We start from the raw sequence: 21,136 nt of genomic DNA, 5'->3' as shown, positions 1-21,136 counted from the left end.
AAGTTTGGCCCGGCCGAACTTAATGTTTTTTTTACTTGTTTAGCTCTACTTTTATATAGTGCTGGATTTTCCGCGTAATTATTTTTTATTTTACACTGTGCAATGTAATTATATGACTATTTTCCATCAATTATAAAATAATAAATAAAATTTCAATTAAAATTCATTTTTAATGGAATCAGGTAATTATGGAAAAACACATGTCTGACTGACTGCAGTAGCAAATGGATTGGATCTCATTGAATAGTTTTAAAACACTTTCGAGTTGTCGATGTCAGAAGCTATTCAATGATTATGGTCATGGTTTTGCGTATTTTTCTATTTATTGGTTTTTGTGTAGCAGTAAGTTACAATCGAATAAATATTCCCATGCATATTAAAGTTGTCCCTGTTTTAGGCCACATGTGGCGAAAGTTATTTGAAGATTACCAAAATTGTGTGCGAAACACATCCGAGCTTTATTCACAATCATTCGTGTGCCCTGAAACCGGTTAATCGTTACAAAACTTTCATTTTGATGGACTGTTGGATAAAGACTCAATTAAGGAACTCATCGGTAAGTGTTTGTTAATATGTTTGTTTGCTATAAAAATGTGTGAAATGCCTGGCCAAATATTGCCTTCTTTGTTTGTTTAGCAATGACAGTATACAATTTGTTTAATTATTGTGTACCTATATTTAAAACCATGAGAATAAAGACGGGTAGGGAGAGGAGTTATTACCGATTAAAACAGTATTGTTGGAATTTAACAACATACATTTTTAGATCATGGTAGAATTAAGAAGGTAATGTTATGTAATCATTGCTCTCTTTCAGAACTGAAATAATGTAAAATTTTGTGCTACGATAGCCGATTTTTCCTTTATGATATCGAAAATAAGTTAAAAAGTATCAGTCGATGAGAAATATTTAGATATAGCAAGTAGTAAAAAATCGCTGACTGGTTTCGCAAGTTATGACAGATAAAAGTATTGAAAATTGTGACCCTATGTGGGTGAGGTACCAGAAGGGGTTCACAGATATATATCATCTTCACAACCGATCCTATGTTAGCAAAAATGTTTGTATGTGTGAAATTTGAAGAGGGTTGGATGCTTATTTCGATTTCTTTGAGCGATTTGTTTTTCAAAAATCTTGAACCCGATGTGGGAAACGTTCCGGAAGAAATGGTCCGATCTCTACAATCTTTATAAAAGATCTTGTGATGATGGAAATATAGAGATGCGATAAGTCTGAATGTTTAGGTCATTGAAAATTTTGACCCTTTGTGCGGGATTACCACAGGGAAAGGTCCGATCTCTATCATCTTTATAAATGAATTTGATATTGATAGCGATATTGTGATGTGCTATTTTGAAAGGAATTGGGTGGTTATTTCGTGTTTTATGACCTTCATAGATATTCAAAATTTTGACCATTGGTGGGGAGGTACTTGAAGGAGTGGACCGATATGTTCCATCTTCACAACAAACCTTCTAGTAATAATAATATTGAGATGTGAAGACAATCGGACTCTTACATTACATTTTATAAATGTTACAATTATCCAAAATGTTGACCCTTTGTGGGGGAGTTACTTGATTGAGTGGACCGATATTGTCCATGTTCGCACCTGACCTAGTACTGATGCAATATTTTTGTGAAAAATTCGACCTTTTGTGGGGAGGTACCAGAAGGAGTAGAGCGATGTTGATCTAAGTTTAATAACAATATTACAATATTAATATTACGTGCACTAAGAATTAAATAATGAACATTTAAATTGCACTACCACTAACCATTCAGTGATATTAAAAAAAAATTTTAATAGCACTACCACTAAATTTAGTGATTTTTCAATAAAAGTTGCAGCATTTAATTTAGTGGTAGTGCTATTGAAATTTCACTACCACTAAAAATTTAGTGATAGTGCAATTTTTTTAAAATACCACAGTGATAGTGCAATTATTAGTGCACTAAAAATACAGTGCATACTAAGTTTGCACCATAACGGACAGGGTTGGGCATATTGCACTAAATTTTTAGTGCACTAAGAATCAAATAATTAGTGGTAGTGCAATTTATAATTCCACTACCACTAAAGGGTTAGTGGTAGTGAAAAATAAATTGCACTACCACTAACCGTTTAGTGATATTTAAAAAAAAAATTGCACTACCACTAAATTTTAGTGGTAGTGAAATTTTAATAGCACTACCACTAAATTTAGTGATTTTTCAAAAAAATTTGCACTACCACTAAATTTGGCGAAGCCAAAAAAAGCACTATGTATATAAATATTATACCACCTATAATGAAGTTTATTGAAGTGAGTAGGGAACAACAATCCAGAATATATAGTACATATTCATAAAATTTGATTACTTTTCTAAATAGCACTAATTTAGTGCTATTTTTTATGAAATACCACTAATTTAGTGCAAGTTTTTTCAAATACCACTAAATTTAGTGGTAGTGCTATTGAAATTTCACTACCACTAAAATTTAGTGGTAGTGCAATTTTTTTTTAAATATCACTAAAGGGTTAGTGGTAGTGCAATTTATTTTTCACTACCACTAACCTTTTAGTGGTAGTGGAATTAAAAATTGCACTACCACTAAATGAACAGTGATAGTGAAATTATTAGTGCACTAAAAATACAGTGCATTATGCCCATCTCTGATAACGGATACTCCCTTTGAGAGTTATCGTTCGCACCATCAAACCAGACAGACGAACGGACATCGCTAGATCGACTCCAAATGTCCTGAAACGGATTTGGTTCAAATAGACCTAGGGTCTAAAACTGTTATTTCGATGAGACCGATTTGGCCGTATCAAGTAATATATACCCTCTCTAGCCAAATGGATGAGGGTATACAAAAACCAGTAAGGAAAGCTCAAAAGTCGGGCGGGGCCGACTGTATGATACCCTACACCACTATGCATATTTAGTAGAGCTCTCGTAAAAAGGTTTATACAGGGCATTTCAGAGCTCTATGAGATATTTGGTACAAAATCAAAATCTATCTAATTCTATCTAATTCTATAGCTATCTCTGAACCGGGTTTCTCCAAATTTTACGTATTAGCTTCTAGACTGAATTCGGTCTTATGTACGAAAATTCAGGTGATTTGGGCTGATATTGACCATTTAGTGCACATTTAACCCGAAATCGGATGAAGATATATATGGGAGCTATATCCAAATCTGAACCGATTTCGATAAAATTTAAAACAGCTGTTCCTGTGCTCCATCTAATACCTGGTACCAAATATCACGATTGTGGAGTGAATATTACGAATGTATGGGACTAAAACACTAAATCGGATGAAACATATATATGGATGCTATATCTATATCTGAACCGATTTTCACTAAATTTGATATACTTGCTTCTAGGCTGAATTTGGTCCGATGTACTAAAATTCAGTCCATTTGGACTTATATCGGCCATTTGGTGCACAATTAACCCGAAATCGGATGAAGATATATATGGGAGCTATATCCAAATCTGAACCGATTTCGATAAAATTACAAACAGCTATTTCTGGGCTGTATCTTATATCTGGTACCAAATATCATTCTTGTGGAGTGCATATTACGAATGTGAGAGGCTTTAACACCAAATCGGATAAAACATATATATGGGAGCTATAGCTGTTTCTGAACCGATTTTCTCCAAATTTGTTGTATTTGCTTTAAGGCTAATCTTGGTCATATGTGCCAAAATTCGGGCCATTTGGGCTGATATTGGCCATTTGGTGGTCAATTAACCCGAAATCGGATGAAGATATATATGGGAGCTATATCCAAATCTGAACCGATTTCGATAAAATTTAAAACAGCTATTTCTGTGCTCCATCTAATACCTGGTACCAAATATCACGGTTGTGGAGTGCATAGTAGGAATGTGAGGGACTTCAAGATCAAATCGGATGAAAGATATATATGGGAGCTATAGATATATCTGAACCGATTTTCTCCAAATTTGATATACTTGCTTCTAGGCCGAACTCGGTTGGGTGTGCCAAAATTCAGGTAATTTGGACTGATAGTGAACATTTGGTGCTCATTTAACCCGAAATCGGATGAAGATATATATGGGAGCTATATCTAAATTTGATCCGATTCTCACCAATTTCAATAGGGTTCGTCCTTGGGCCAAAAAAATATTGTTTGGAAAATTTCATCTCAATCGGATAATAAATGCGACCTGCATTTTGTTCACAAGAATACATGGACAGACGGACGGACGGACGGACAGACGGACGGACATGCATAAATCGAATCAGAAAGTGATTCTATGAAGGTTCTCAAAAGTAACTATGGGTCTATCTCGTTTCCTTCTCCATGTTACAAACAAATGCACAAAGACATAATACCCTTACCACTATGTGGTGTAGGGTATAAAAAACAAAACTTGCAGGTTCTGAAACTGGACCCTATTGTTTACAGTTTTTACAATTAAAATTGAGGTAGGCACAAAATTATCTCAGGTCAATTGTGTACACAAATAGATCTGTTGGTATTGAATTCGTTATAGATTAGAATATATTATTGGAGCCAAATCGATGAACAAGTTAATAGGAAAGAGGAAAATTTTACTATCTGTGGCCTATCTTTGGTCATGGTCGGATTTTTTGAAGGACATCTAACTTTACTAATGCTCCAATTTCGAAGAATTTGCTAAAAACATTTGAAAAGAACTTGAAAATTATTAAAAAAAATAAAGAACCAGTAAAGAAAGTCTTAAAGCCGGGCGGGCCGACTTTATGATACCCTACACCACTTTGCTAATTAAGTAGAGCTTCACATAAAAATTAAAAATTTTTATGGGAGAATTCAATCATACACGCTATGATTATAATTATAATTTAAAGTTCAAAGGACTAAATATGCCGAAGCATTTGTATCTTTTAAATTCGGACTTGTATTGCCCATTTGGTGCACAATTAATTTGAAATCGGATAAAGATATATATGGGAGCTATATCCAAATCTGAACCGATCTCGATAAAATTTGGCAAAGATATTTCTGAGCTGTATTTGATATATTTCCCTGAATATCGGTTGTGGGTAACAAATATAACAAATCGGATGAATAATATATATGGAAGCTATAGCTATATCTGAACCGATCTTCACCAAATTTGACATACTAGCTTCTAGACTCAATTCGGTCGTAAGTGCCAAAGTCCATCCTATTTGGACAAATATTAGACGTTTGTTCGGATGAACAATATATATGGGAGCTAGGGCTATATCTGAACCGATTTCGATCAAATTTGGCATACATATTTTCAGGCCTAATTTGGGTGTATATGCAAAATTCCATACAATTCGGGCTGATATTACACGTTTGGTGCACAGTAAAAGGCAAATCGGACGAAGATATATATGGGAGCTATATCTAAATTTTGACCGATTATTTCCAATTTCAATGGGGTTCGTCCTTGGGCCAAACAAAATTTCATTTGGATCGGGCAATAAATGCGACCTGTACTTTGTTTACAAAAATACATGGACAGACGGACAGACGGACGGACGGACGGACGGACATGCATAAATCGACTCAAAATGTGACTCTATGCAGATCATCAAAAGGAACTATGGGTCTATCTCGTTTCCTTCTGCCTGTTACAAACAAATGCACAAAGACATAATACCCTGACCACCTTGTGGTGTAGAGTATAAAAATCGTCAAAATATACCGTTTAAATGAAAACTCTTATATGGGAGCTATACGTAGACGAGGAGCTGCATACGCAATTTAAAACAATTCCTTTGAATAATGTCGCTAATATCATCAAAATACCGAAAAAAGGGAGGTACCGTTATATGTGGGGTATACAAACACGTGGACCTGCATAGTCATAGGTTGAATTTGAAACAATTGCGACAAAAAACATCAAAATACTAGATATCTGAAGGTACAGTTACATGGGGCCTAAACTAAATCGTAGACCTTTACGACCAATTGTCTCCCAGAAAAGGTAGTGCCTATTACGAACTGCAAATACCAAGTTCGGCATAATTCTGTTGAAAAATTTGACTTAGATCATTAAAAACCGAATAAAGGGAAGTACCTTCATATGTGAGTAATACAATCGTGTTGGCCTGTACAGGAAATTTTCTGTCATAGGAGAGAGTATCCATTACGAACTCTTAATACCAAATTTTAAGAAAATTCGGTGAAAACTGAGACTCAAGTCATAAACATACGGAATATCTGGAGGTACAGTTATTTGGGAAACCAAACCAATATTGACAGTCCTATGCAAAGATGTTTCTTACATGATGGGAACATATGCTGCCAAATTACCACACAAAAACTTTAAATCTGTCGGCGATTTCGTTACATCCGCATAGAATTTTATGCTGATCAAAAATATATATTTTGTGGTATCTATATTTATATTTCGAAGTGTTACAAACGGAATAAGAAACCTAATATGCCCTCCATACTATGGTGGAGGAATAAAAAAGCAGAGTCCAATGAAATCAAGATGAGAGTGAAAGTTTGGCCCTTTGACAGCTTTAAACAATGTCTTCTGGGTATCTTAGAACATGTCGTACCAAGTTGTTATAATTTGTGTCGCAACTAGAACGCAATTTTTAAATTATAAATAAAACATAAAAATTATTCTCTCAAACCGAGGTCTTCAAGAACGCCCAAAGAAAAAATCTAAAAGTGTTAAATCGTACGATGTAGGCGGCCAGTTCTGGTCTCATGTTATTATCATTTTGGTTTATGGTATTATCATTAATGTATGTTCAGCATAATACAAATATTTTTATTACTCTTTTTTACAGGTAAACCTGGCATTGTATGTTCGAAACAGCGCGAATATCTATAAACCATTCGTAATTAATGCAACAATTAACGTTTGCCAGCTCTTTGCCAAGAGTACGCAGGGTGCTTATGGAAAAATTATAAAAACAATTTTCAGCAGATTCACCAACATAAATCATTCTTGCCCCTTTTCGGTAAGTAGCTAATGATAACAAAAACTACCAAATATCGGGTAGTACCGTTATATGGGGATATACGAAGTTGTTGACCTATTACCATAAACATATATATATATTTTCATTACAGGGTCATATCTTCGTTAGAAACGCATATTGGGACTCTTCACTGTTGCCGGCGCTACCACAGAATTCATATAAAGCTGTTTTCACCTTCTACGAAGGTTATCCATTGAAAAATTATGGCTTTGTAGAATATTTTGCTGAATATATAGAAAAAAGGACTAAGTCCTGAATTCAGTCGGATGTGCCGAACAAATATTAATAAAAAATTTAATCGAGCAATGTTGTATATCTAAGATATATCTAAATCTGAACCAATATCCACCAATATTGTCAGACATACCTCTGGATTGAACTTGACAATGTGTGCTAAAATTCATTTGATATGAAATCTATATCCAAACTTGATCCGATTATCTCCAATTTAATTTTATAGGGCTCGTCCTTGGATCAGACAATAAATGCGACCTGTACTTTATTTACAAAAATACGATAAAAAAAACTGCAACAAAGTTAAACGGCATAATTTTTAAATTTTTGTTATAAAAAAATGTCGGAAATAGCATCAAATTTTACAATAACTTTAGATTTGTTCGAATTATGGCCCTTAAAGGCCAATAAAACCGTCACATGCTGCCCGAATGTTGCTCTGCGGTATTTTTGGCCAGTTCCGGCGAAGCGCTTGCTTGAGGTGATCGACACTTTGGTATTTTTTAGTGCCAACCTTGCTTTCCAAAATACCGCAGACACAATAGTCCAACGGATTGGTATCCGGAGATTTTGGTGGCCATTAAGCGCTGGAAATGGAGCGATGAATCTCATTTTGTAACCATTTTTGAGTGGCGCGTGCTGAGTGCGATCCTTTTGGAATGCGCAAGGTCTTCGGCCAAAATGTTTGTGTGCACAAGGCTTTAATACATATTCGACATTTATTCTGCGGCCATGGTCGATTAATAAGAGCGAAGAGCGACCATCGACTGTTACGGCGGTCCACACCATCACAATGACCGGCGCTTGAGTTGTGGAGGCCAACGAAGGTGCAAATTTTCAGATGACTTCTTTGGCAAGTAAGCACTATAATTTTGTTTATTTACAAACTGCTGGACAACGAATGTTCACTCATCGGAGAAAACTAAATTCGGGAGTTCACCACTTTCGGCCAAGCGAATCAACTCTTTAGCTCTTTTGTGTCTATTTTATTTCTGTTGCGGTGTAAGTTCTTGCACTTTTTGGAATTTCAATGGCTTTACCCCGAGCTCATTTTTCAATATTTGCGAATGGAATATTGCGATATGCCCAGCTCACGATTACAAATGACAGCAGTCTGAAGTTGGTTGCAATTTTCATCTCACCCTGTTATTTAAATCTGATTTGGCTCAAAAGTTCATAATGACCCGAAATATCGGTTTCATATACGGATCATCATATTTCGACGGGCTATGTCGATCTCGCTACGTATATCTATCCGTCTATTCACGTCTCAATTACGGCCCGATTATTATTTGTTTTCCTGATTTTAAGTGGCTTACTATATCGCAATTATAGACAAATCGGAGCAAAACTTTGGAACAGGTAAGAGTTTAGGTCAAATAAGGAGATCAAAAATTTTGCACAATAACTTATATTTACCGGTTGAAATCGTACGAAGAAACGAAACAATAATATGCTCCTTAATTAAAAACAAGTAAAAAAACATTAAGTTCGGCCGGGCCAAACTTTTAATACCCTCCACCTTAGGGTAAAAGAAACATTAGAAGAAATGTGGCAAGAACCATTAAAATGCCGATTATGGGGAGGTACCGTTATATGGGGGCTATACCAAAACGTGGACCTATAATTACAATGTTTCGCCACCGGAGCTGGAACCCATTATGACCCACAAATACCAATTTTTAGACAAATCAGGGAAAAAATGTGGCAATAACCATCAAAATACCGAATATCGGGAGGTACCGTTATATGGGGGCTATATCAAATCATGGACCCATGCTTGCAATGTTTCGCCACCGAAGCTGGAACCAATTATGACCAACAAATACCAATTTTCGAACAAATCCCTGAAAAAATGTGGCAAAAATCATCAGATTACCGAATATCGGGAGGTACCGTTATATGGGGGCTATACCAAAACGTGGACCTATAATTACAATGTTTCGCCACCGGAGTTGGAACCCATTATGACCCACAAATACCGATTTTCAGACAAATCCGTGAAAAAATGTGGTAAAAAAACTAAAATACTAAATATCGGGAGGTACCTTTATATTGGGGCTATACCACAACGTGGACCTATATATGCAATGTTTTGCCACACGCTCAGGGACCCGCTATGACCTACAAATACCAATTTTAAGACAAATCCGTGAAAAAATGTGGCATAAATCATCAAAATACCGAATATCGGGAGGTACCGTTATATGGGGACTATAGCAGAACGTGGACCGATATATCTCATTTTCAATACCAACCATCCTAGACACAATGCAAATACCTCTGCTAAATTTTGGAGCTCTACGTCAAATAATGTGGGCTGTATCGTGACTTCAACAGACAGACGGACATCGTTAAATCGACTTAGAATTTTATGCTGATTATGAATATATATACTTTATGGGGTCTAAAACGAATACTTAGGGATGTTACAAACGGAATGACAAAGTTAATATACCCTCCTTTCCAAGGTGGAGGGTATAACAAGTAAGCAAAGGCTAAAGTCGTGCGGGGCCGACCATGTGATACCCTACAACACTACAATATATTAGAAGCCCCCTTATGTCTAAATCCAAAATGTCCTTATGTCCAATTTTAAAATTATATCACATAGCACTGTCCATATATTACCTTAGCATTTTGCCCACTTCATCGTGCTGTTAGTTGTTGTGGTCTACTTTACAGCTAAATATTATCCAATGGTCATCCAAAATGCTAGACTTCTTCCATGTCTCTCTTCTCAGGAGTGTTTATTGGCTTCAATTGTTTGATCAGGAAATTTTTTCTATTTTTGGGTTATTTGAACCCTTAAATATTTTACGATCAGCTCCAAAAGTAAGAGTCCTCTATGCATGTGTACTATATTTGGCTATATTCGTGTACTTCGGATATCACCTGTAAGTAATGTTGGTATTTTTTCACACAAAAATAGTGGTCCATTCCACCCGCCGTCCTAAACTCTAACTTCATGCGAGATTTTGGGCCCTTTGGTTTCTATTTGTGACCTTTATAACGGCTGGAAAACCAGGAACATTTTTAGTTGTTGGTCCATTTCAACCCCTAAATATATTTCGGGCATCTTTGAAAACAATAAGCCTTGCCCTATTGTGAAATTTTTCGTGAGAATGGGACGATAATTGCAATCTGTATATAACAGCCTCAACCTGTGTTGTATCGCATGCGATAAAAAATATGAAAAAATAAAAAATGTCACAAAACACTACAAAATCTATGTTAAAATCATTATTGGCATATTTTTCTGCAATTTTTTTAGATTTTATACTTTTATGTCGGTCCAGCCATACTTGTGATATAAGCATTCTAAATAACATCCCCTTCCTTTGTATATGCATATGGTATATATTCATCATCTACGTAACGGTCGGAATTGACCTCTTCATCTATTTGTGATTTCGCCGGGATTAAAAATATTGTGACCTATTTCACCCACTAAATATTACCCGATGACCATCAAAATTGGAAGTTCCGATTTGATTGGTCTATAATTGCGACCTGTAGAGCAACTGCAAAATCAGGATTTTTTTCAGTTTTTGGTCCATTTCAACCCCTAAATATTATGCGATCATCTCCAAAAGAAATAGGGTTCTATTCTGACCCTAGCCCCACCTCCATTCTAAATTTTGTGAAGATCGGGCCATAATTGCGACCTGTAGAGTGATTACAAATTAACATGGACAGACGGACAGATGGACGGACGGACATACATAGCTAGATCGACTCAGCTTGGCGAGATAGGAAAATCCATATATACTTTCCTATGTGGGAAACCAATATTTCGTGGTGTTACATAATTTTTGGCCCAATCAAACTTATAATACCCCCAACACATAGTGTTGTAGGGTATAATTATTATTAATTATTTTCAAAAAAAAAAAAATGCCAACTTTGAGTAAACATGGGAACCATTTTTAGAATTCACTCTGGAGTTTCCTACATTAAAAGAACATTAAAAATAATTTTCCACTTGAACGGACATTTCAATTAACTAAAAAAACTTGATTCAATTTTAATTATTATACATATTTTCGGTAAATAAACAATTCGACAATATTATTGAATTATTTTAGAATGCAGCAGAGTTTCCGATGATCAATAGAATTACACGGTTGCAACAATGATATTGCGTTTTATTTTTCTGTTGAGCGTTTGTGCGACAGTAAGTCTTACTCTGATCGATGAAATAAAACAATCTGTCTTGGGTTCTGTTTATTTTAGATAATCTTTGGCGAAACTATTCTTAAATCTACGAAAATTGTGTGTGAAACACATCCGAACTATATACACAATCACACATGTGCCCTGAAGCCGATTAATCGCTATAGAACCTATATTCAAATGGACTGTTGGATAAAGAAAGAATTGACAAATACATCGGTAAGTGGGTTTAATTTGGTCATGCGTAAATCTGGTGATTATCAGGAAATAGTCAATATAGTCCAAATCTGCCACGTTGTAATATTTATATCAGACGTCAGGTACGAAATAGAAAATATTGACCTACTTACTCGGTACCCTCACAAAAATGGGTCAACATTTTAATAATCATAACGAATATCAAGTATGGGGCTTTCATTAGTTCTTATTCGGGAAGCTATAATAGTAAAGACCAAAGAAAGAAAATTAATCAAAAACAAGTTAAAAAGCAGTAAGTTCGGCCGGGCCGAACTTTGAATACCCTCCACCATTTGGAACGAATTTAGAAATTAAAAAAAATAAAATCCTTAAAAAATTCTGTTGAATTTTAAAAATACCGAATATTGCCGTTATATTGGGGTCTATACGACGTGGACCTACATAGGCATTGTTTGCCATTAGCCATTACCATATTCAAATTCGAAACTTGAAATAAACGGTGAATAATGTAGCTTAAATCATCAAAATATCGTATATAGGGAGGTACCATTATATCGGAGCTGTGCGTAGACCTGGACCTGCATAGACATTTTTCTGTCACAGACTGTAGTTCAAATTACGAACTCTAAATACGTAATTTGAAACAATTCCGGTGAATAATGGCGCTAAAATCATCAGAATACCGAATTTTGGGAGGTACCGTTATATGGGGGCTATACGAAGACCTGGACCTGCATAGACATTTTTCTGTCACAGACTGTAGTTCCCATTACGAACTCTAAATACGTAATTTGAAACAATTCCGGTGAACAATGGCGCTAAAATCATCAAAATACCGAATTTTGGGAGGTACCGTTATAAGGGGGCTATACGAAGACGTGGGCCTGCACAGACAATTTTCTGTCATAGGCTGTAGCATTCATTGCGAATCTCAAATACCAAATTTGAAACAATTCCGATGAATAATGTCGCTAAAATCATCAAAATACCGAATATCGGGAGGTACCGTTATATGGGGGCTATATGAAAACGAGGACCTACATGGCCCATTTACGAACTTAACTTGCCTACTTGAAAAATAAACACGTGTGCAAAATTTTAGCCTTCTATCTCAATTCTTTCGAAAGATAGCGTGGTTACAACAGATAGACGGACAGACAGACAGAAAGACGGACGTGGCTAAATCGACTTAGAATTTTACGCTGATCAAGAATATATATACTTTGTTGGGTCTGACATGAGTATTTCGAGGAGTTACAAACGGAATGACAAAGTTAATATACCCTCCATAGTATGGTGGAGGGTATAAAAAATGTGCAAACAAGTTAAAAGGAACCAGTCGGTTTTGTCGACAGATGTAAACCTCCAGTCTTGAGTTATGATCATTCACACGGGTTGACCCATTATGGGGGAGGTTCCGAAGCAGTTGGCCAATATTGTCCAATTCGTATCTGACCTAAGTCTATATTAAGTCATATTTGGACTATATCGTCTTCTTCCTATACTTTATATGAGATGTCTGTATATTTTTGAAAAATTTAGAAATATGCGTAAGGTACCAGATACAGCGGACCAAAATATTCCACTTCTTCTAATGCTGATAAAAATATTGGTGTGTGAAAAATGTAAAGGAAATTGAACATTTATATTCAATTTTATGAGAAATCATAAATTCAGATAAATTACATATTCATATCAGATTTCTGGCTAAGAGAAATATTTGCTATAGCAAGTTTTATAGAATCGCCGATTTGTTTCGCATGTTATGATAGATATAAGAATTGGACATTGTGGGTGAGATACTAGAAGGGGTTGGCAGATATCTATCATCTTCATAACAGATGTTTGGATGTGTGAAGTTTGAATAAATTTGGATGCTTATTTCGTCTTTTATAAGCGTTTTTTTTTTTCAAAATTTTTAACCCTTTATGGGGAAGTACCAGAAGGAGTGCGTAGATATATCCCATTTTTATGGTCGTTTCGGTTATTCAAAATATATATTGCATAGACAGAGAAAGGATAATCCTATTTTGCTCCAACTTTGCGAATCCTAGAATTTGCTTCAGTGCTAGGTCAGGTGTGAAAATGGAAAATATCGTTCGACTCCATCAAGTACCTCCCCCACAAAGGATCAAAATTCTGAATAATTACAACACTTGTAAAATGTCATACAAGCGTCCGATTGTCTTCAAATTTCCCACATCCCAATATTTATATTAACCCAAGGTCTGATGTTAAGATAGACAATATCAGTCCATTCCTTCCTTTTCAAAAAATATATTTTTTGCACAGAAAGAGAAAGGATAATCCGATTTTGCTCCAACTTTGTAAATCCTAATATTTGCTTCAGTGCTAGATCCGGTGCGAAAATGGACAATATCGGTCCTCTCCTTCTTGTACCTCCCCCACAAAGGGTCAACATTTTGAATAATTACAACTCTTATAAAATGTGATGTAAGAGTCCGATTGTCTTCAAATTTCACACATCCCAATATTTATATTAACCCAAGATCTGGTGTTAAGATGGAATATATCGGTACACTCCTTCCGGTACCTCCCCCACAAATGACCGAAATTTTCAAAAAAAATATATTTTCGGCACAGAAGGTGAGACGATCATCGGAATTTGCTCCAACTTTGCAAATCCTAACATTTGCGTCAGTGCTAGGTCAGGTGTGAAAATGAACAATATCGGTCCACTCCTTCTGGTACCTCCCCCCCAATGGGTCAAAATTTTAAATAATTACAACTCTCATAAAATGTGATGTAAGAGTCCGATTGTCTTCAAATTTCACAGATCCCAAGATTTGTACTTACCCAAGGTAAGATGGACTATATCGGTCCACCCCTTCTTGTACCTCCCCCACAAATGGTCGAAATTTTCAAAAAATAAAATACATATTTTTTGCACAGAAAGAGAAACGATAATCTGATTTTGTTCCAACTTTGCAAATCCTAATATTTGCTTTAGGGCTAGATCCGGTGCGAAAATGGACAATATCGGTCCACTCCTTCTGGTACCTTCCCCACAAATAATTTCAAATAATTACAACTTTCATAAAATGTGATGTACGATTCCGATTGTCTTTAAATTTCACACATCCCAACATTTATATTAACCCAAGATCTTGTGTTAAGATGGAATATATTGGTCCACTCCTTCTGGTACCTCCCCCACAAATGGTCGAAATTTTCAAAAAGTACATGTTTTTGCACAGAAAAAAACGATAATCCGATTTTGCTCCAACTTTGCATGTCATAATATTTGCGTCAGTGCTAGGTCTGGTGCGAAATTTGACAATATCTTCTGGTACCTCGTTCACAAACGCTCAAAATTTTGAATATCCATGAAGTTAAAAAAAGCGAAATCAACATCCGATTCCATTCCAGACATGGTACAGGGTTGCCCATATTCGACGGACCCATCTGGCAACGCTTAATGACATACCGCGTTTGAAGCGTCAGTCCAAGCAGATTTCTACCATGAACCAATACACGCCAAGCGAGCGCTCTGAAATAGTTGAAATTTACATTCAACAGAAGAAGTCAATTGTGAAAACTCAACGTGCTTTTAAAACATTAAAAAATGTGAGAAGTGCGCCTTCTAAGAACACCATTAAGCGTTTATACGAAAAATTTTCGACTGGTAAGGCTCTTTCTAATCCGAAGAGGCCATATAAAAGTCGATCAAGGCGATCGGCCGAGAATATCGCTGCCGTACGAGCCAGTGTTGAGAGGCCCCCAAGAACATCCCAAAAACGCCGTTCTCAGCAGTTGGGCATGGCTCGGTCCACTTTACAACGGATTATTCGCATTGATTTGCATTTGTTCCCGTACAAAATTCAATTGACGCAAAGAATGTTGCCTGCGGACAAGCCTCGTCGATTGGAATGGGTCCAAAGGTCCGTCGAATATGTGCAACCATGTACATCTAAAATATTTCCATCAACACGCGATCTGTTATAAAGATGGTAAATATCGGACCATTTCCACATAGCGTTCAAATTTTGAAAAACAAAACGCTCAAAGAAGGCGGAATAGGAATCCATCTCTCTTCAAATTTCACACATACAAACATTTTTGCTAACACAAGATCTGTTGTGAAGATGCTATATATCTGCAAACCCCTTATGGTACCTCACCCACAAAGGGTAACAATTTTCAATACTTTTAGCTGTCATAACTTTCGAAACAAGTCAGCGATTCTTTACAACTTGCTATATCTAAATATTTCTTTCAACCAGAATCCTGAGATGAATATGGAATTTAAGATTTCCCATAAATTGGATAGAAATGTTCGATTTTCTTATATATTCATAATAATATTAGTATCATATTTATTTAGGTGCGATATGAAATGGACAATATTGACCCATTCTTTGTTTTGCTGGGGGTATTTATCTGTCGGCAAAACCGACCGATACTTTTTTACTTGTTTTTTTTTTTTAATTTCGACCTTTTTGGGGAAGTACTTGTCCATCTCCAAACTTAATCGATAATATTATTCGATAATATTATTACGATGTAGCAAGTTTGGACCAAATCGGATATTGCCTTCGTGAGTCTTCGTGCGCACCAGCCAGCCAGACAGACGGGCCGACGGACATCGCTAGATCGACTCCGAATGTCTTGAAACGGATATGGTGCAAAGAAACCTAGGATCTAAAACCGTTATTTCACGTTTTGGCCGTATCATATGACATATACCCCTTCTAGCCATATGGTATAAGTATATATATATAAAAATGTGTAAAAAAGATGTACTTAAACGGCTGAGTGTATAGACAAGTTTATACAAATAATGCTGACAAATACTAATAATTTGTATGAGATTTAAAAGAAGTCCGTATTTGTACCTGCTGTAAGACTGATACTAATAATAACATGTGCCAAGTTTTAACTATATCAGGTAATTCCAATACGATTTGTTATATTCTGAACTTTTATTGGGTTATGGCAGGGGTGCTCAAAACCGTGTTCTAGAACATGAGAGAAGTCACACACATCCTTATTCTCAGTGAATCAGTCGCTGTTGAGATGTCAACAAAGCAACATGTTAGCGGATGGTGTGCGCATTATTTTCATGTATGCACTGCACGAAATAAATATGTAAATATGTGGGGGAAATATTTTATGATTAGTAATGCATATGACCAAGCACAATGTTTGTTTTGCTTTTAAACAATAAAAAATAAATTAGAGCGTGACATTAAAAATCATTTTATTAAATTTCATAGAGAGATTTCCGAGTTAAGAGAAGAGGAAAAAAGAAATTTGTTTGTACAAAAAAAGAATAGTTTTGTACAACAAATAAAAAACTGGCTATATAATTTAGATAAAGATGAAAATAAGACCAGTAAGAAACAATTAAAACAAGAAATTTCAAGAAATATATGTCTTGACATTATTAGGCAGGGAAGGACGTTTACTGATGGCCCGTATATAAAAAAAATTCTCATGAACACCATGAACAGTCTTACTCGTGACCTAAAATTTACACAATCTTTGCCTTTATCCCGTCAGAGTGTTGCCCGCAACTGCCTCCTGTTAGGATCAATTATTGAAAAACAGTTAATAGACAAATTAAAAAGTTGCGTATATTTTTCATTTGCGATGGACGAAAGCGTCGACATAAATGACATAAGCCAGTTAGTTATTTGTATTCGATGCATAGACAATGACTATAAAACATTTGAAGCAATGTTTACTCTAATTCCGTTACATTCCAATGTAACTGGAAAGGTACTTTTTGATGTCGTAAAGGAAAAACTTCTTTCAATTGTCGACTCTAATAAATTGGCTGGTGTTTGCACTGACGGTGCGAATGTAATGTGTGGAAAAAAGATTGATTTATTGGCTAATTAAACAAGTATGATTTTCAATTTGAAAACTTTCACTGCATAATCCATCATGTAGCCCTAGCATCAAAATTTATGACCAACCTTCCACCAATGAAAAAGGCGGATCAAATTATTAAAAAGATTAGAGGGGGACATCACTCTTTAACACACCGAAAACTAGTAAAATTCTTGAAAGATAAATCGGCGCCATATCATGATTTAATTATGTTCAGTGAGGTACGGTGGTTAAGTCGAGGCGATTGTTTAAACCGATTATTTGCTTTAAAGAATGAAATAATGGAGTTCTTAGAATTGGAAAAAATGGAAGAGTACAACATAATAAAAGATAAAAATTTCATAACTGACTTGGCATTTTTGGCAGACATATCATGCATTCTGAATGAATTAAACAAAAAACTGCCAGGAAAAGGCTCCACTTTAAATAATTTGTGGAAGTTAGTTGTTGACTTTAAAAATAAGTTTAATTTTTTAAAGGAAGATTTAAAATCAGATATCTTCACAAATTTTACGAGAACTGCACAAATTCAAAGCCAAGACTATTGCTTAAAAAAACAAGAACATATATCAATCATAGAAGAACTTGCTAATAACATGCAACAAAGATTCAACGATTTCAAACTAATTCAACCAATGCTGGACATGTACGAAAATCCATTTACATGTGATGTATCTCAATATCCGCTACAATATCAAACGAAATTGATAATACTACGTAGCGAAATGGAGGCCCCACAAGAAATCGAACTTGATGAGTTTTGGAAAAGCATCGACAAAAATGATTATCCTTATCTAAAAGATATATCATATAAATGTGCATCATATTTTGCCTCAACTTATATTTGCGAACAAATATTTTCTGACCTAAAGTATATTTGCTCTAAATATAGAAACAAATTAGTCTCCACACAGCTGAGGAGCATTTTATTAATAAGAAATGCTGGCATTTCCTTTTAAAGCAACAGTCTTAATTTGTGAAAATTATACATTGTATGATTAGATATGATCTTCCAAAACTTACAAGCTTTATATATTTCCTGTATGGAATGTAAATAATTGCAATATTTTAAAATTTCTTCATAAAATTAACTGTTATTCAAACACTCAGCACACAGTTTACGTTTTATTTATTCCAAGTACTAGAAATTTTGAATTCAAGACGACATTGCTAAATAATACATACATTTTTTGCCTTATGTATAAATATATATTCAATGACAAGTGGTTTTCTCCACAAATATTTTACTTAATTGATGAATTTTATCTTTTATTTCGTATTCCTATATTTTTAACTAAAAAATACTGCATGTTTTTTTTATCAAATTTTAGTTATTTCATACCATTTTGTTTAAAACGCACTTTATATTTTAATATTATTAGCTTTTATTTTGGTCTTTGAAACTTATTTGAGCTTCCACTGAATTATTTAATTTTTTATTTGAGATATAATTAAATTTAACGAAATATTTCCTCACATCTTTTTTGCAGATGAATAAAAGATTTTTCTTGCAAAATTAAAAGATCGTGACATGTATCGAATTCAATTTTTTTCTCTTGCAAAAACATACAAAAACTGCAACCCATAAACTCGAATCACTATTGACTGCTATCTATAAAATTTCTCTTGAATTAACACACTTTGTTTTTTTGTGTAATTTTTTTTTTTTTTTTCATTTTACCGTCAGACCATGTATATCTTGCCTGCCATTTCTTACAGTGCATATTCTGTTACTCTCACGCACACAATGAGAATCAGATACTCTCTTCGAGAGAAATCAAATGGCTATGAGACGAACATGGCTACATCGACCACAAATAACCTGAAACGAATCTCATGCAATGAGGCCATTATTTCCATAGGACACATTTCGCTCTAAAGCTACAAGGCTGCGGGCATAGAAATGACAATAAATATTCAAATTTTCTACATATTTTATATTTTTCCATTTTCAAGGTAAACTTTGCCGTATACACTCGAAACAGCGCAAACATCTACAAACCGTTTCTAATTAACGCAACCATTAATGTTTGTCAGCTCTATGCTAAGAATATGCAGGGTCCATATGGAAAGATTTTAAAAACTATATTTACTAGATTTACGAATATTAATCACTCCTGTCCCTATTCGGTAAGTTCATATATATATAGATCTACACATGATAGAATTAAAAAGGTAATCTTATGCAACATTTATTCAATGTTATGCCTCTGACAACTCATTTGCAAAGTGTAAACTGCTTTAATATACCTAATTTGACAGAAAATGCAAAGTTGCATATGATATTTGAAATGCTTTTACCTTCTTAATTCTACAGAAGAACTTATTCTCTCCAAATTTCTAGGAAATGGATTCGGAAATTATTATTTAATTGAAAATATGAAGAACATTTTTGTCCGTGAATTCTAGTCATTCCATTATTTTTTTTTTCGTTACAGGGCAACATTGTCGTCAAAAATGCCTATTGGGATACTTCGCTTTTGCCGGTGGCTTTACCCCCAAATTCATATAAAATTGTTTTAACATTTTATGAAGATTATCCAAAAACAAATTATGGTTTTGTGGCATACTATATTGAATATATAGATATAAAAGCTAAGCCCCGTAAAGGATAAAGGAAAAGTGGAGGAAATTCTCTGCTGAAAGAAAGCAAATCTCATAGAAATATAAATGTTTACATAAAGAAATATACATATTAAACCTAAACGTAGATTTTTCCTCTTATTTTAGAAAATATTTATTTATTTATTTTTTTTTTTTTTGCAAAATCCAAGTGAGGAAAATTAGAACACATTACGTATATAATCAATAATTTCGTGCATTATTATGTTTATACGAAAAAGGAATATTTATTGAGAAAAGCAGTGATCATAATTATATTATTATGAAATCTTATCATGCTATTATTCATACAAAGAGAAACGAAATAGTAATCGAACTTGGCTAAAATTACAAAAAGCTGCAATGTATAGATTAACATATGTTGTTCGATAAGTGAGAGCGAATGAAGAGAGCAATTTTGAAATTTGATTTACTGAGACTATTCTTATTCGGAAAATTTTCTCATCAAATTTTTTCATCAACTGAAGCCGGAAGAAAGCAGCAACATCAGGAGAAATGGTTTGAAAAGTAAAGAAGTCACAGTGCCCGAAAAATGACTCGTGAGCTAAACATATCGCAATATTCCATTCGGCAAATATTGAAAAATGGGCTCGGGGTAAAGCATTTGAAATTACAAAAAGTGCAAGAACTTACACCGCAACAGAAAGAAAATACACTCAAAAGAACTAAAGAGTTGCTTCACTTGGCCGAAAGTGGTGAACTGCCGAATTTGGTTTTCTCCGATGAGAAAACATTCGTTGTCCATCAGTTTGTAAACAAACTTACCTTCTGTTAGCCACCAGAACTCAAGCGCCGGCCATGGTGATGGTATGGGCCGCCATAACAGCAGATGGTCGCTCTCCGCTCGTATTAATCGACCGTGGCATCAGAATAAATGCCGAATATTATCGCGAAAATATTCTGGAGGGTGTATTAAAGTCTTGGGCACGCAAACATTTTGGCCGCAGACCTTGGACATTCCAACAGGATTCAGCACCATAGCACTCAGCACGCGCCACCAGCGCACAATGGCCACCAAATTCTCTGGATACCAATCCGTTGGACTATTGTGTCTGAAGTAT

At 34.9% G+C, this 21,136-nt stretch overlaps 1 protein-coding gene across 1 annotated transcript; it reads left to right on the top strand.

The window, feature by feature from the left end:
- The first annotated feature begins 232 nt into the window (after positions 1–232).
- LOC131801554 (uncharacterized) lies at positions 233–20,097 on the top strand. The gene is made up of 6 exons (XM_059120324.1): positions 233–342; positions 398–556; positions 6,795–6,968; positions 11,460–11,618; positions 19,410–19,583; positions 19,892–20,097. The coding sequence occupies exons 1-6, from the start codon at positions 289–291 to the stop codon at positions 20,066–20,068; spliced, it is 897 nt and encodes a 298-aa protein (XP_058976307.1). The 5' UTR covers positions 233–288; the 3' UTR covers positions 20,069–20,097.
- The last annotated feature ends 1,039 nt before the right edge of the window (positions 20,098–21,136 follow it).

Source organism: Musca domestica, unplaced genomic scaffold (assembly GCF_030504385.1).
Source record: "Musca domestica strain aabys unplaced genomic scaffold, Musca_domestica.polishedcontigs.V.1.1 167, whole genome shotgun sequence".
NCBI classification, from domain to species: domain Eukaryota; kingdom Metazoa; phylum Arthropoda; class Insecta; order Diptera; family Muscidae; genus Musca; species Musca domestica.
The sequence above is the reverse complement of the archived record's forward strand: the minus strand, read 5'-3'. Positions and strand labels throughout refer to the sequence as shown.